The sequence below is a fragment of the Mauremys reevesii genome, linkage group 1 (assembly GCF_016161935.1).
Source record: "Mauremys reevesii isolate NIE-2019 linkage group 1, ASM1616193v1, whole genome shotgun sequence".
NCBI classification, from domain to species: Eukaryota; Metazoa; Chordata; order Testudines; family Geoemydidae; genus Mauremys; species Mauremys reevesii.
Window position 1 is genome coordinate 197,011,859 of NC_052623.1, and position 16,829 is coordinate 197,028,687.

The 16,829-nt window shown below is 37.9% G+C and overlaps 1 protein-coding gene across 3 annotated transcripts in view; it reads left to right on the forward strand.

The window, feature by feature from the left end:
* The window catches only part of LOC120395598 (Holliday junction recognition protein), a 38,611-nt gene that overhangs the window by 14,367 nt on the left and 7,415 nt on the right, over positions 1–16,829 (forward strand). For all 3 annotated transcript variants that reach the window (XM_039520131.1, XM_039520130.1, XM_039520132.1), the window contains exons 6-10: positions 3,078–3,135; positions 7,794–7,855; positions 11,439–11,549; positions 13,262–13,343; positions 14,925–16,423. In XM_039520131.1, coding sequence (XP_039376065.1) covers positions 3,078–3,135; positions 7,794–7,855; positions 11,439–11,549; positions 13,262–13,343; positions 14,925–16,423 — 1,812 coding nt within the window. The remainder of the gene's footprint in view (positions 1–3,077; positions 3,136–7,793; positions 7,856–11,438; positions 11,550–13,261; positions 13,344–14,924; positions 16,424–16,829) is intronic.

Below are 16,829 nucleotides of genomic sequence, written 5' to 3' on the forward strand. Positions count from 1 at the left end.
GTGAATTATTGAATTAAATTGCCATGCTGTCTAATACAGATCCTAATTTTTTCAAAAGGTTTTACGTTTTCTTCCTTGTCTACTATGGTATTCCACTTTGGTTCAGTCATTGTATATTTGAATTTTTGCAAAGGGTTTGCAACAGTGCATCTCCTTCAAGAATTGTCCATATAGTTCCCCAGGTGTTGAATGCACATGCCTCTTTTGTGGCTAGTTGCATCCTTTTTAGAAGAGCTCTTACTGTTAGTATGTGCATATTCCTTCGTGGATTGAAACAGAATTTATTCTCATAGTTACTGTGATCATCTAATTTACTTTTTCTGTCTTTAAAGCAATGGAGCAACTGGCTGTGGCCTGCAGTTGGTATGGGTTTTGTGCCTTACCATACCCTTATCAGCTGTATCCCCCATCTGCCATCAAGATGAGTTTGAGGCTTCATTTTATCTGTGCTGAGGCACAATGGTTTCTAATTGCATTACTTGGTGCAGTGGAGCCCAGATTATGTCAAACTCGATCTAATGTGCCCTTGCATTTGGTGCACCCCACGTCATACAGAAGTTCAACTAAACTGTACTACTTAGGTGTCTAGCCCTGATGTAACTGGGCCTCAAGCTTTTTAATAAATGTTCACAGTTTAACAGAAGGGTTGCAGGGGCTCCTTGCGCAGCTGCAGGGCCAATGACATTGCAGGCACAAGTTGCAAGGAAGGCTGCGGTCTTAGTGGAGAATGAGCAGAGACACCCCCCTACCCCACCCCAAAACCACAGGAAGGAGAGCGAGCCCCTGACTGCAAGGAGGCCACCCTGCTTCTGAACAGCTCCTCCTATGGAGTGGCCTGCACACTCCCAGCTGGTGAATGAGTGAGTGGGACTGTAACAGCAGGGCTGCAGAGAGCTTCCTGTGGGGCTGGGATACTGGACCCTATGGGCATAAGGTGTGGGGGAGACTTCATTTGCTAACTGCAATGGATGGATATGTTTTTCAGCCATATCTGTGCGTCAGGTGACATCAGTGTTTACTAACAACTGAATCCTGCTAAGCTTAAGTCATCTGGCAGGCTGAGGCTTTTATGGGTAGGGTAAAGCTGGAAAGCCTGTGAGCAGTATGGTCCATAGAGCAGTTATCGTCTTTTTCTCTGGTTAGAGCTCTCAACAATATTGGAAAATTATATTTGGACCTTGGTATTGGTCACCATTGTTCTAAAGTGGGGTGGAAGTTTTTTAAGCCTGTTCTTACTATTTTTAAAAGTGTACTATAATCTTCTTTCCTCTTGTACTACACATATTGACAGTTGTATTTTTTATTTTTATTTTTATAGAGAAATGCATGTTGTTTATATGAAAGGCTATATAGAAATAGTCTTTTGTATTATGTATTATGTCTTCTGTAACTATCTTTGTCCATCATGTGATTATCTCCTACCTACTGTGCTGTGGATATATGAACATCCGCTGAATCCCAGCCTCTGTTTTAAATTAATCTAAAGTGAAAGAGCTATTTCTTGTGGGCTTTGAAACCTACAGAGGGGATTGTTTTTTTTCCAATTTGAAGACAGGTTTTTTTAACCTTACTTATGTTTTCAGTTGTAAACTCTACAGGCTTTTTAAGGGTTAGTTGCTTTGGGGACTTGCTCCTTCTCAGGATCAAATGTGAAACAGTACCTGAAATTCAGTATGGCAGGCTTCATGGGTTTGTTGCGCCTTTTAAGTAATGACGTTGTTTTTCTAGTTATTTGTCTCAAGTTCCTGAAAGTTTTTTGTCTGTCTGCATTTTGCTGTTGTATTCAGTCCAAAGTGCATTTTTGAATTAGATAGAAAAATAGTGTTTAGATTTGTTTTACCAGAGTCCTTTAAGAACCTTGTTGCAAGATGTCAACTGAAAATATGTAGAAAAAGCTATTAGTCTGTATCAGTATCCTTTGCATTGAATTGTAAAAAGTTACTAAAAAAATTGACTCTGAAATTTTCTCTACTGAAACCTTTTTAGTAAACCGTTAAGGGCCTCATCTGCATACATTGTGATTTATTGCCATTGGCTCCAATTATTTCATTGAGTGCAGGATCAAACCCCTACATTCTGGGGAATATTAATATAGTGTTAAGAAAATTATTTGCAGATAACCAGTCCCTTTCTTTGTGTAAGTAGAGAACTTCATTTGACTCTCTCTATAATGTAATAGTATCTGCAGTAAAGTTAATGAGTCTTGCAAATTTCTGTTTTCCTGTGGCACACAACTGTAATTGACAGGAAAATAAGATCTCTGTTCTTTTCATTATCCTTCTCATAATAGAGAATGAGGGAGTAAACTTTTTTTCTCAGCTGGTAAACTTCCATGACCATTTTGCAAGGCAGCCTTCATATAAACACTTAAAAAAGCCTCTGTAGTTAAGTAACCTCAAGTGCGGTACTACTTTGAAACTAGGTGACTCTGCTCTTGCATCTACTCCACGAATAACATTGCGATGAAGATTAGTTGTCTCTGCATGACACCAGATGAAATGTACTCAGTTTATAAGTATATGTTGTTTTCCTTAATTGCCAGGTCTACAAACTCAACATGGAATCTGAAGCTCAAACTGGATTTTTTTTTTTTTTGGCTCATAGATTACCTACAATAAAGATACAGCAATCAAAATTCTTTTAGCTATTCTATTAAACTAATCTATCTGATCCCCATCACTATATCATTGTTGTGCTGTTATATTGTTCCCCTGAAAATTTCTCCCCCTAACATTTAAGAATGTTAATCATTCGTTTTGGGCAACTTATATATTTTAAAGGCAAATAAAAAAACCAAGTACACACTAGCTTCCTCTCACAGTTATGTTGGCTTTCAGGGAATAAAAGGAGGAAAAAGTAGTAAAAAACCTGAGTATTCAGCTGAGAGTCAAGAATAGGCTGTAGGAGCAGTTTTGTTGATTAAGATTCCATTTTGACATAGTCATTTTCACAAGAGAATTGAGTTTTTCAGCAGTAACAGTGGAACTAACGACAAAGCGAATTTGAGTAGTCCAGATTATTAGAGCTAAACTGCTACTAGTTCTTGTGACTTTGTTCATGTGTGTTTTTATTTCAAGGAACATGCTAGGAAATCCTTTATAGACTCCTATGAAGAGATTCAAGTTGCTGACACAGGTAAGATTTCAAAAAAGTTATTATACTTGCCAGTAGAATTTATTAGTTTAAAATGCATGGAAGTCCTGCTAGTTGCTATTTTTCCAAAATAATTAAAATGATGAGTTTAGTCTGGGTCTGCTTTTTACACTCTTAATATGTTATAGCTGAAGTATTGATTAGGGACCATATGAGACTGCAACATTGCTAATGCTGACCAGTGCAATATTCATGTTCTTGGTTAGACCCTAGCACAGAAGTGACTGGTATGGCAGGCAAGAAGAGCTCTGTGTAAGCTCAAAAGCTTGTCTGTCTCGCACCAACAGAAGTTGGTCCAATAAAAGATAGTACCTCACCCACCTTGTCGCTCTAAGTCTGAAATAGGTTCGTTTGCCTCTGTCTGCCATTTCTATAAATCAAAAGGGGAAGAAAGAATGAAAGCTTGTACTGAAAAGTAGAAATGAGTGGTTTACTATTATTATTTGGTTTGGTTTGGTTGGTTTGTATCACCATAGTGCCTAAGAGGTTTGTACCAGAAAGGCATGGGGAGTAATTTTAATCGACATGCAAGTGAAATCATTGAACTGAGCCATCATAATGTGTCTGCAAGAGAGACCAGGATTTCTGCAACTGTTGGCACAGTCTCCATTCCAAATTTCTGAAAATGTTTTGTGTTCCTGACTGACTTATTAATTGATCATGACACTTGTGTTAATACTGTTGTCTTCAAATAGCTGTGTTCTGAATGGCATTACACAACTTGTATACTTCAGATGAGATTTTTTTTCTATCCGTAAAAGTAAGATTTGGGCCTTTGAGTAAGGTAATGGTTGGTAATGTGCTACGTATAACTTGTATCACAAGCAGTCTGATTAGTTGGTACATAATCTCTTTGGTATAATTATTTACTGAAAATGAAACTTCTCCATAAGTAGTTTCCTACCAAATTCATGGTCCATTTTGGTCAATTTCACAGTCATAGGTTTTTAAAAATCATACATTTCATGATTTCAGCTATTCAAATCTGAAATTTCACAGTGTTGTAATTGTAGGGTCCTGACCCAAAAAGTAGTTGTGTGTGGTGAGGGGGTCATGAGGTTATTGTAGGGAGGGTACTGCTACCCTTACTTCTGTACTGCTGCTGGTGGCAGTGCTGCCTTCAGAGCTGGGCAGCTGGAGAGCGGCAGCTGCTGACCAGGAGCCCAGTTCTGAAGGCAGAGCTGCCACCTACAGAGCTGGGCCCTCAGTCAACAGCCGCCACTCTCTGGCCACCCAGCTCTGAAGGCAGCAGCCCAGAAGTAAGGGTTGCATGGCGTGGTATTAGCACCTTTACTTCTGCGCTGCTGCTGCTGGCAGGGCACTGCCGTCAGAACTGGGTGCCTGGCCACCAGCTGCCGCTTTCCAGCCACCCAGCTCTGACAGCAGCGCAGTAGTAATTGTGGCAAAACCGTGCCCCCTCCCCCTCTAAAATAACCTTGTGATTCCCCCTGCACAACCTTTTGGGTCAGGACCCCCAATTTGAGAAACGCTGGTCTCCCCTGTGAAATCTGTGTAATATAGAGTAAAATCACACAAAAGACCAGAATTCACCGGGGGAGACCAGATTTCACGGTCCATGATGCGTTTTTCATGTCTGTGATTTTGATAGGGCCCTATCCATAAGCATATCGTAGCATATCTCTTAAAATGCCCCTCTGCATTTATCTGTCAATGGAAAACAACTATTTCAAGATGTGACATTTCTGACAATTAAATAGACAGTCACATTAGTTTTTTTTAAATGTCCGTATCTGCCTCTGCTCAGCATATTCTTACTCGTGGGATGTTATGGCTGCTGTAGCTCAGATGGTGGAAACTTCTAATAGCAAGGCCTGTTAAAGCATTCATGCCGCCTCCTACTCTAATGTTCTGAGAGCAAGGCTTTAAAAGGGGGCATGGCAGACTCATTTCCTTCCAACTGCAGCATCAGATGGATGTAAACCTCCATTAATCTAGATCCTTCACCTAGATGATTATAGTGCTTTAGCTTTGTGTAGTTTACTGCTTTATAGTTGTGTTAGTCTTGGCTTAAGTTTGTGATTTAAGGAAAGTTTTGTTCTTAGTGAACTTTATAGAGACTTTGGTTCTGACTACTGGTTCCATGGTGCATCCAAAGGCAAAGATACTTGGCTTTAAAGTGTCTAGCAGTCTTCCAGGCATCGGATATCCATACTAGATGATTGGTATGTCATGGAGAGAGTCATTCTTCTTCAGAATACTTTGTCTGCAGCACACTTACCCTGAGAGCATGCAAGGAGTGCAACAGCAGACTAAGCCCTATTGCTTCAAAAAGCTTTAATAGGTAAGCTGCTCAGATCCGACACCACAAAGGGATCTGATGATAATGCAAAAAGACCAGTATTGATGCTGGAAAGTTTTGGCTCTCAGAAGACCACAATGCGAAAAGCACTGGGTTCAGCCCTGGGATCCAGTTACAAAACTGCTTTGCAGTTGGCTCCTAAATCATCAGATTCAACTTTGAAGCACTTACTTCACAGCCCTGTGTGAGAGAGGCAGACAGGGAAACTATCTTGGTTCCAAAGAAGGTAGTATGGGACAAAAAGACTTCTGTTACCAGGACTAACAGAGAGAGAGAGAGACACTCCTCAGGTCCATTAGAGCAGGATCAGAAAATAATGGATCCCAAACCAAAAGCTAGGATTTCAGATCGGCAGGGTAGATTTGATTTAAATCAAATTGATTTAAATCATTAGTCAGGAAGACTCGATTTAATCATGGTTTTCTACATAATAGTGCATTGTTGGTTGTTATAACCTTAATACATATATTTCACAACTCAAAGATAGATGTAGGTTTCATTTTTAGAAGGTGCACACTATACATTTTTTAGTGATTTATTTTGAAAACTTTTCAAATTAGTTTTACAGCTATATCAGAAAATGAATGATTGTTTAGTTATTTCATTTACCAAAGGTAATTAAAGCAGATTTTTATGAAGCCCATTGGGAGGCAAACTATCTCCAATTCAACAGGTTAATCATTAATATTTGGAGGATTTTCTTGCCATGCTGTATTAGGAGGAGAACATCACCAGACAGACATTTAAATTGTTTTATTTAACTAAAACAACGTTATGTATGCTGGATTTTTTCTTCAACACCAAACATAATACTTTAACAAAACAATTATATGTCCCTCGCTTCTCACATTTATCTCCAAACTTCTTTTCCTTGTCCAGACCTATTCCGCCCCCAACAATCTTTTATTCATTGAACTTTTTGAAACTTTTCACTTTTAGAGAGAGGTAAGGGATTGACTCTGTATACAAATTTGCAGAAGTACAATATTTATTTAAAAACAGTTTTGCGGTTAACAAGCATATTACCTCTGGAGACACAGATCCACAGTTTGAGAACTGCAAAACTAAGCATCTCTGATGGTATCTTCTAGACTGAGCACTGAGTCCCAGTGAGTAGATAGAAAGATTAACCTAAATAATCTATACAGATGCCTGTGGAACCCATAAGATTGGGTCCCTAATCTATGAACTATTGGAACTCATTTACAAAACTTTTCTTAACATTTACATGAATACTATAGAATTCGAATTTATAATCTCTATTCCATGATGAGAGATCTTTGAGCTATAATGTGTCTTAATTAAAACTATCTTTAGATCGGTTTTTTTCCTCAAAAAGCATTTTATCAAAAAAAATCTGATTTATTTATTTTTTATTTTTAAAAAAAAGGCACTGATTTTTATCCACCCTGCAAATCGGTATATCTAAGGATCCCCCAGCTCAGAAGATTGCATTGGATCCAAAGAAAGTTCCTGAACTGTTGATAGCCTCATCACCAGTACTCCAGTACTCTCAGCTTCTTCTGTCATGGTTTTAGATCAAGTGCATCACACAGGTTCACAGTCAGATCATTTCCTGGATCTGCAAGATACATTGCCTAGAAGGGAAATGAGAAAAAACCTCTTGCACTTCTCATAACTCTCCACCTGAGAAAGCAAGGTTAGAAGACTTGTTTGATGTTCCCTGAACACTGGATAAGGTATTGAATGCCCATGAGTGGGAATATGCAGAGGACATTTGAAGGAAGAAAAACAGTTTATTTACCTCTAACTGGAGTTGTTTGAGATGGATTCTGCATATTCATGCTCCTTGCCAACCTTCCTGTCCTCTTCGGAGTCCTAATGAAATACTGACTTAGGAAACGGTGGAGGGAATTAAGGCTGCAGAGGTCACCATGCCCCCTTTAATAGTCTTGCCCTTGGAACATTTGGGAATCGACAGTGGGGTGGAGGGGCATGTGAGCTCTCCAACAGTCACTCCTGTGAGAAAGTTCCATAATTTGAGTTACACTGTCCAGCACATCCCAGGAGTGTGGATATATGTAGTCCATCTCAAAGAACTCTGGTTACGCCATTTTTCAAAAGTGACTTAGATGCTTCGGAGGCCAAGTCTCACTGACTTTCATTGAGATTTAAATTAAAAATATAATACAGGAACATATTTCTTCAGGATTTTGTAAAAATGTATTTTTTCAAGATGTAATTTGTTGGCCAGTTTGGTCTTCACAGTGTCAGTTTAAAATAATTCACAGAAATACAAATATATTGCATTGGGTTTGGATGAATTGGAACTTACTTAGTGTTTAACTTCAAATTGCAGATACAGAACGTGAAGCTGATTTGGTTTCGATTAGAAGAAAATTTGAAAATGTTAACCTCAAGGTAAAACCAATTCTGCTTTATACCTTTTGCATTCATTTTCAGAGGTTGGATTTTTTAATCTAAAATATTTTCATGTGGATTTTGTGTAGGTGACAAGTTCTGGACTGACAGCCACAAACTCTTAATTCTTGTTCATCCACAGGTCAATTACAGCACAGCCAAAGCAAGCACTGTACTAATACAACTTTCTCCTCCTTTTTTCCACACCTCTTTTGTTGCTAGTGACCAACTGTAGATGTGGGAGGGAGATTCATTTTCCCTCCTTGTTCAGACCTGAGACTGCTTACAAGGGCATTGATTAATATTATTAAACACTTTCAGTGCATTTGTGATCTGGAATGATACAAACTAAGCCATTTCATATAAAGTGTTGTTTAGGTTTTCTAGTCCCAGAGAAGAGAAGACTGTGAGGAATTTCAGAGATACCTAAACAAGCAATATCAGGGCAATATGATGGCAAATTAAGTTCAATGTTGATACATTGGATGGAGGGGAGGGGGGGAGAATTGAACTATTCAGAACATTTTACAGGTTTCTGAAGTTTACTGTTGACTCAGGAAAGGGACAGGAGTGTCAGACAGCTCAGTGAAGACCTCAGGTCAATGCACAGGAGCAGTCAAAACAGCAAATGATGTTAAGATACATAAGGAGTGGGATGGAGAATATAAATAAATGGTGTCCTCATCTGAAATATTGTATGCAGTACCGGTCACTGGTGTCTCTAAAAGGATATTGCAGAATTAGTGGGTTCAGATATTGGCAATGAAAGGATGTTGCAGAATTAGAGGGTTCAGATCAAGGGCATGAAAAACTCATCTGACGAGATTAAACAGATGGGGATTGTTCACATTAGAAAGGAGTTGAATAAGACAGGGTGGGTGTGATAAATGTATATAAAATATAATGAATTGTAAAGAAACAATAGATCAGGAATTAGTTTTTCTTGTCTCTTAATACAAGAACAAAGGGCCATTTGATGGCATTTGGTGGCAAAATCAATACAATGCATAATTAGACTGAAACATCTTGCCCTCACAAGGCTGAGGCCAAGAATTTACCAAAATCAAAAAGAGATAGTTTTGATATCCATATACAATCTGGAGTTGTTTTAAAAATTGAAACGTTTGAAGTCATGTTAAATCATATGCCTCAATGCATAAGCCAGTCTTTAACTGTTAGAAACCAGGATAAGACATTCCAGACAGGAGACATTCCAGAAAACTGGAGAAGGGCAAATACAGTGCCCATCTATAAAAAGCGAAATAAGGACAACCCGGGGAATTACAGACCAGTCATCTTAACTCCTGTACCTGGAAAGATAATGGAGCAAATAATTAAGCAATCAATTTGCAAACACCTAGAAGATAAATAACAGTCAGTATGGATTTGTCAAGAACAAATGGTGTCAAACCAACCTGATAGCTTTCTTTGATAGGGTAACAAGCCTTGTGGATAGGGGGAAGCGGTAGATGTGGTATATCTTGACTTTATTAAGGCTTTTGATACTGTCTTGCATGACCTTCTCATAAACAAACTAAGGAAATACAACTGAGATGGAGATACTACAAGATGGGTGCATAACTGGTTGGAAAATCATTCCCAGAGAGTAATCATCAGTGGTTCATAATCATGCTGAAAGCGCATAAAGAGTGGGGTCCTGCAGGGATCAGTTCTGGGTCCGGTTCTGTTCAATATCTTCATCAGTGATTTAGATAATGGCATAGAGAGTACACCTATAAAGTTTGCGAATGATACCAAACTGGGAGGGGTTGCAAGTGCTTTGGAGGATAGGATTAAAATTCAAAATGATCTGGACAAACTGGAGAAATGGTCTGAAGTAAATAGGATAAAATTCAATAAAGACAAATGCAAAGTACTCCACTTAGGAAGGAACAATCAGTTGCACACATACAAAATGGGAAACGATGCCTAGGAAGGAGTACTGTGGAAAGGGATCTGGAGATCATAGTGGATCACAAGCTAAATATGAGTCAACAGTGTAACGCTGTTGTAAAAAAAGCAAACATTCTGGGATGTATTAGCAGGAGTATTGTAAGCAAGACACGCAAAGTAATTCTTCCATTCTACTCCGTGCTGATTAGGACTCAGCTGGAGTATTGTGTCCAGTTCTAGGCGCCACATTCGAGGAAAGATGTGGACAAATTGGAGAAAGTCCAGAGAAGAGCAACAAAAATGATTAAAGGTCTAGAAAACATGACCTATGAGGGAAGATTGAAAAAAAATGGGTTTGTTTAGTCTGGAGAAGAGAAGACTGAGAGGATACGTAACAGTTTTCAAGTACATAAAAGGTTGTTACAAGGAAGAGGGAGAAAAATTGTTCTTCTTAACCTCTGAGGATAGGACAAGAAGCAATGGGATTAAATTGCAGCAAGGGCAGTTTAGGTTGGACATTAGGAAAACTTCCTAACTGTCAGGTGGTTAAGCACTGGAATAAATTGCCTAGGGAGGTTGTGGAATCTCCATGATTGGGGATTTTTAAGAGCAGGTTGGACAAACACATGTCAGGGATGGTCTAGATAATACTTAGGGCTGCCTTGAGTGCAAGGGGGTTGGACTAGATGACCTCTTGAGGTCCTTCCATTTCTATGATTCTAAGACCTAATGCAGGGATGCAGATTGCTCTGCATGCCAACTGTGGGGTTCTGACACTTTTCTGGTCACTGTCAAAGACGAGATCCACCTAGTCCAGTTTGGCGATTCCTATGTTTTTGGTAAAGGCACATATTAACACTGAGAAGGCCAGAGAGTCTAGAGCTAAGTAGAGGTTGAGAATGGAGACAAATTTCCCCTTTATGTAGGAGTATGGATTATCATTTGCATCTAATTTATTATTATACAATATTTAGCATTTTTGTTATTTGCATTCAAGGATCTCAGTACTTTACAAAATTTTGTCTCAGGATATTTTGAAGTATTATTAACCTTTTTTTACAGATGGGCACTCTGAGGCACAGAGGTTGACTTGCCTAGGATCACCCAACTAGTCAGTGATGTTTAGCTATGAAAGACAGTATCTTTCCATAAATCATTATCAATCTTTTCCTATTTAAAAATAAATAAATTAAAGGTGAAGAAAGTCTGCTGGAATTCTTCAGCTGGAAAGTAGATGGAGTGGTATTGGCTTCTAGTCAGGCTATTCACCTCTTCGGAACCATGTGTACTTGTGAGGACTTAGGGAGTGACTGTGAATTTCTTGTTTCCTATAGCTATTTATATATGCATCTAATGTGAACACAGTTTCATTTTTTTCCGTAAAACAGAGAATATATATAATTGAAAAGTTAGATTATAGTTACTGAACACTTTATACTGCTCTGTCTTGCTTGCAGTATAAACATCATTTACTTGAATGCAATGAGCTGATTGGGCATGTCTTTATTGGTCAGTATTTATAGTGTTCTGTTTTAACCAATCTTTAATTTGTTTTTCTTCAAGTTTGAAATCCCTATGATTTAAATGTGTATTGTGTTTTGTGAAGTTTTCTATTACTAACTTGTTGTTGTGTAAACATTTTTTGTTGTGGATGTTGCATTTGACATGTTTTTGTTTCTGTGAATAAAAGGAGGACATTCTACTTGTAAACCCTTCTGAGCTGGAAATGAGAGAGAAAGTCAGAGTTCGTGTGGATGTGATAGTACAAGATGATGAAAGAAATATCCCTAAATGGATTATGGTAATACATCTGCTTGGTTTGTTAGAATTAATTCACTACTTAAAACATGCGTCTGACGAAGTGGGTATTCGCCCACGAAAGCTCATGCTCCAATACATCTGTTAGTCTATAAGGTACCACAGGACTCTTTGTTGCTCTTTACTTAAAACTGGTACACCTCTACCTCGATATAATGCTGTCCTTAGGAGCCAAAACAATCTTACCGCATTATAGGTGAAACAGTGTTATATTGAACTTGCTTTGATCCACTGGAGTGCGCAGCCCCCCCATCTCATCCCACCCCGGAGCACTGCTTTTACCACGTTATATCCAAACTCATGTTTATCGGGTGGCGTTATATCGAGGTAGCGGTGTATCTTTAAACTACTAGCCAAACTGTTGCTTGGTGTGCCTTGGCTAGGTGCAATCCAAGTCTGTGAGAACTTCATAGTGAAAAATAGGGTGAGTTTCTTGAAGATGGAACATCTTATTCACTTATAAAAATTTGAATTGTTCATCAGTTTAAAAAAAACTTGAGTCCATATACCAGTAAGTGTCATATTCAAATTTGTTTTCTTCTTATTGGGTTGGAGACCAGTGATATGTCCCTAGAATTAGCTATCTTGATTTATTAAGCCCTCTTTTTGGCTGCTGAACAGAGGCACAGTCTCAGTATATGTCAGCTACATTCATCACTGAACTAGCTTGTTCATGTAACATTCCTTCAGACTCTCAAATATTGTCTTCAGTATCCCTGATTTTTTTTCTTTCAACATAAGTTACAGTCAGCAGTCTGCAATAGTAGTGGACTATTAGAATTGCATCACAAAGACCACCAAAATACTTTTCTTTGCTGCCTGTCACTTGAATTTGTATTGCTTTTTCTGGTGGAGTAGGGAGCACTGGCTTTTGCCCATAGTGGAAAGCATTGCCCTGTTAGCTTTGAAACATTGTGGGATGATTCAAAGAAACTGAACAAACATCATTTAACTACTCTTTCCCATTATACATTATTTGCCTGTCATGCTAAAGGCTACTTATGCATCTTAATAGACTTTCTCAAGAAGCAAATATTTTTGGGCTTGATGTTCATGGAAAATAAGAAATTGGAAGAAGTGGGAAGCTGTCTGGTTATGTAGTAGTGTTTTATGTTATGGGGCTGCTTTTTTTTTTTCTTTATTCTATTTGTCAGAGGTGCCTAGAGTGTTCAGATATGTGCTCCTTGTTTTATTAATGGGAGTAAATTTAAATATTTAGGAAAGAAATGCAAACTTGATGCTTAATTTAGAAATTATAAATGCCGTGTAAGATTTTGAATATTTTTCCAAATACCCTTTTTCTCAAGTTTTTATCTGTTGCTTGTCTAATAAAACCTACTGCAACTGTGATTGAAGCAAAAGCAAATCTTAAATAGAACTTTTTCCTCCCTGTTTTGTTGAGCTCTTCAGGGTATGGTTCATGTCTTTTGTGCAGTGCCTAGCACAATGGGACCACAATCCTGAATGGGGCCTGAGTGCTACTGTAATATAAACATAAATTACTAAAAAAGAACAGGAGTACTTGTGGCACCTTAGAGACTAACACATTTATTTCAGCATAAGCTTATGCTGAAATAAATGTGTTAGTCTCTAAGGTGCCACAAGTACTCCTGTTCTTTTTGCGGATACAGACTAACATGGCTGCTACTCTGAAACCTGTCATAAATTACTAAATAAGTTGTGTGGGTTTTTTAGGTTGCACCTGGAGAAAAACCAAAGCGTCTTCACATAACATATCCATGGCAAGACTTGATGGGTATGACTAAATCTCCAGTTGGTGAGTATGACACTGGACTGTAGTTATTTAACATATTTATTGAAAATGCAGAAAAGTGTACAGTATGAATTCTTGAGGCGGTATATAGGCCCATTGTTAATGTTTTGCCACAGGCACATTTTAAACAATTTTAAAAAAGGAATTATCTCTTATAAATGACTCGGCTATTCTAAAATAGTCAGAGAAAAAGATATATTTAAAAACCCACCGTAATAAAGAATTTAAGCATGGTCAAGTTATTGCATGTTGTTGTGCTTGCTTTGGTTTAGCTGGTAGCACAACGCAGTCTCATGGTGTCTTGTATTTGGCAGTAACTGCTTGTGCAGGAGCAGCATGAAGATAATGGGCCTGATTTTTGCAGTCTTTAGATAGGGAAAAACTTGCATTGAAGTCTGGTGCTCTTTTGCAGAAGGGTTTACTTCTTCCATGTTGTTTTCACATCCTAATAGTTGCTATCAGACATATCAAGCATTCTGTTCTCTAGCATTTAAGACATAGTGGTTAGTGGTCTCCTAATTGCCTTTTGTGCCTTTTGAAAACATTTCCTTTCGGTACACAGTGCCCTGGGATTATAGAAAGTTCTCTTGATCCTTCCACATTTTTGGATTTAATGGGCTTCAATTACTAAAGGTGGGACAATAAAAGTCTTGAGTAAAAACTTGGCATTGAAGGAGAATCATTGTACTTCTTTCAGGGAATAAAATAACCAAAAACTCTACATAAGGCTATGCCCTAGGTTTCATTATTCAATTGAACCTTGTTAATTTAAAACATTTGCTCATATGCAGATTGTAATTGACCCCAAAATCAGTAGTCTCCCCTTGTTTCATGAAGACTTAGAAGTGGCATGCTGCCATTTATGAATCTGTTACTTTTACAGTAAATACTTCAGAGCACTTAGTAAGTTACTCGTTATAACTTTAAAACAACATTACAGTCGTCAAATGAACATAGTAAATTTTATGACACTTTTGTCTTTGCTTGCTAAGAAAATCACATTCACTTCCCAGTCATTATTGCAGATTTGATAAGAGGAGAGGCTCTATTTGTCTTGGCAATGAAAATATTTTGCACTAACATGCATTCACCACTGACTGTTGTACATATTCTTGTTGCAAGAAGTCCTTTTTGAACAACTCCCACTTATGCCCCAGAAGAACTTTAAAATAGTTTGTACTCCAAGACACTTGGTATCCATTTTCTTCAGTCTGTTAGTATAGCCTTGTACAAACTTTGATAAAATGTATTTGTCCAGCAGCAATCCTGTAACCTGATGGGAATCGTGATGAAAAACACTAGAAATTTTACTCATGAAAAAGAAAACAATCTAGAATTTTGCAAGGCTTTATTAACAGCACATGAAGATCAACAAGAATATTTGTACACCTTCTAATATTTAAAATTAGATTTATGCTGTGTAATTAATACATTTATTTGAAAGGTTCTAATCACTGTTGTGTATAACTTTATGTGGCCTAATACATAACCAAGCTAATGGTTTCAGAAGGAAAGCAGAATCTAGAAATGCACCTCCTGCATCCAGGTCTCTCATACTATATGTTTCTGCTTTTCTTATTTCAGCAGATAAGATAACTCTACCAAGACATATACCTTTCCTGGAAAAAAATGAAACAGGCTATGATAGCTTCATGGAAGAGTATCAGTCTGCAAATGAAGAATGTTCCTGGAACAATGTCACACTTGCAGATTTGTATCCAGGAATGGTGGAGACACTTAGCAAGTTGATGAACAAACACTCTCAGAAAAAAGCAGCTGATTCCATAATCAGACACTACAAACACAGAGGATGGCCTCCTAGAAAATCAAAGCTTAATGTCACCATAGAAAGAATAAGAAGGTTCAGGACATCTAAATTGACGCCTATGCTGCCTAACACAAATAGTAATGATCATAAATTGCCTGTTGGAAATAATTTAAATGAGAGTAACCAACTTCTTCATAATGGCAAATGTCAGACACAGTGTGTGACTAATGGTGAATCTGGTGTGGTATCTTACCCACATGTTAATACAAGTGAAATGGAAATAGATTGGCCTGGAAATTTAGAAGATAATTCATACATTCAAAGAATAGACGAAAACATCTCAGAGTCTGTTTTTCCAAATGTTACTGCTAGAACAGAAGAAACATTTCTAACTGAGGGTCCACCTCAGACCACCGTGTCATTACATGACTTAAAAGGCAGCCCAAATGGGAAGCTGCCTGAAGTACTTCCTCTGGGATGCTCTTCTGTAACTTGCACAACAGCTCCTTGTCTAGTGAAAGAGAGCAAGAACAGCAAAATTGACAATACGGCTTTCGATGGTACATCAGGGTTCCATTTGTCCACTTGCAACTTGAATGGTGATGCTAATACCTTTCCACCACTTAACAGCTATTCTCTAGTAAGAACATCAAATGCATCAATCAGAAATCCTGAAATAAAAACTTTCAGGGGAGGTATTTCACTGCAGCGCAGTCATTCTTTTTCCTCACTTCCTGTGAATCAAAGTCCAGTCAAGACTTGCCAGAAATCTGAAGATGAATTTGAAAAACTTTACCAGAAGCTGTGCCCCAAAGAACTTCAGAAACCTCTTAAGATTAGAAAGCCTCCTTCAAACCCTAAAGAAAAAGAAAGACTAATCAAGTCCTACTTCTGTAATTCTGTAAAGTCTCATAAAAACTATGATAGTGCATTTGACGAGGTTTATCAGAGATTGTGTTCCGAAGGCTTTCCAAAACTGCCCACATTTCTGAGAGCTTCGAACTTAAGGAAATATGAAGGCATACAGATGTCAGAAACTGTAAATGCTTTAATTAACTCACCCATACGAACTTTACCTTCAGTTACCAGAATTAAAAGAGTAGCAGATTTGCATAATGAAGATCTTTTGTCTTCACCTGTAAAGAGACTGAAAAATATACCTGAAGATTTTTTTCCTAGAGCTAGTAATCAGTCTACTCATAGAAAAAATATTAATCCTCAGACATCTGGCCTGGATTTCTCAAGTGTGATGGATGGGATTGTTCCTGGCATATTTGATATCCCTAATTGTCAAAGTCAGGCATCTGAAAACTTTGTAAGGACACTTTTACTATACTATTGTTGGTTGATAATGTGCAGAACTGTAAAAATTATAGCTTGTACTACAGTCATTTTGAAAAAGATTGATTTAGTCCAAGAGAAGCTTTAAGTCAATCTAAAATTTCTGCTTCCGTTTTTTGACCAGTATGGTTGAAATGCTTGAAGTGTTACTAAGCTCATGTGCCCCCTAATCCCATTTCCCCATTTTAGGAAATAAGGCCCCTAAAAATAGTCAACAAAAGTATTAGTTTATTCTTATTTCATTGCAATTGAGTTTAAAAGGAATAAAATGTCAAACTATGAGCATTGTTAAATCATCTTCACAGCCCCGTGTGAGAGGCAGGCAGGGAAACTGAGGAATGGCCTAGAATCATTAAACTCCTATTAACTTCAGTGGGTTT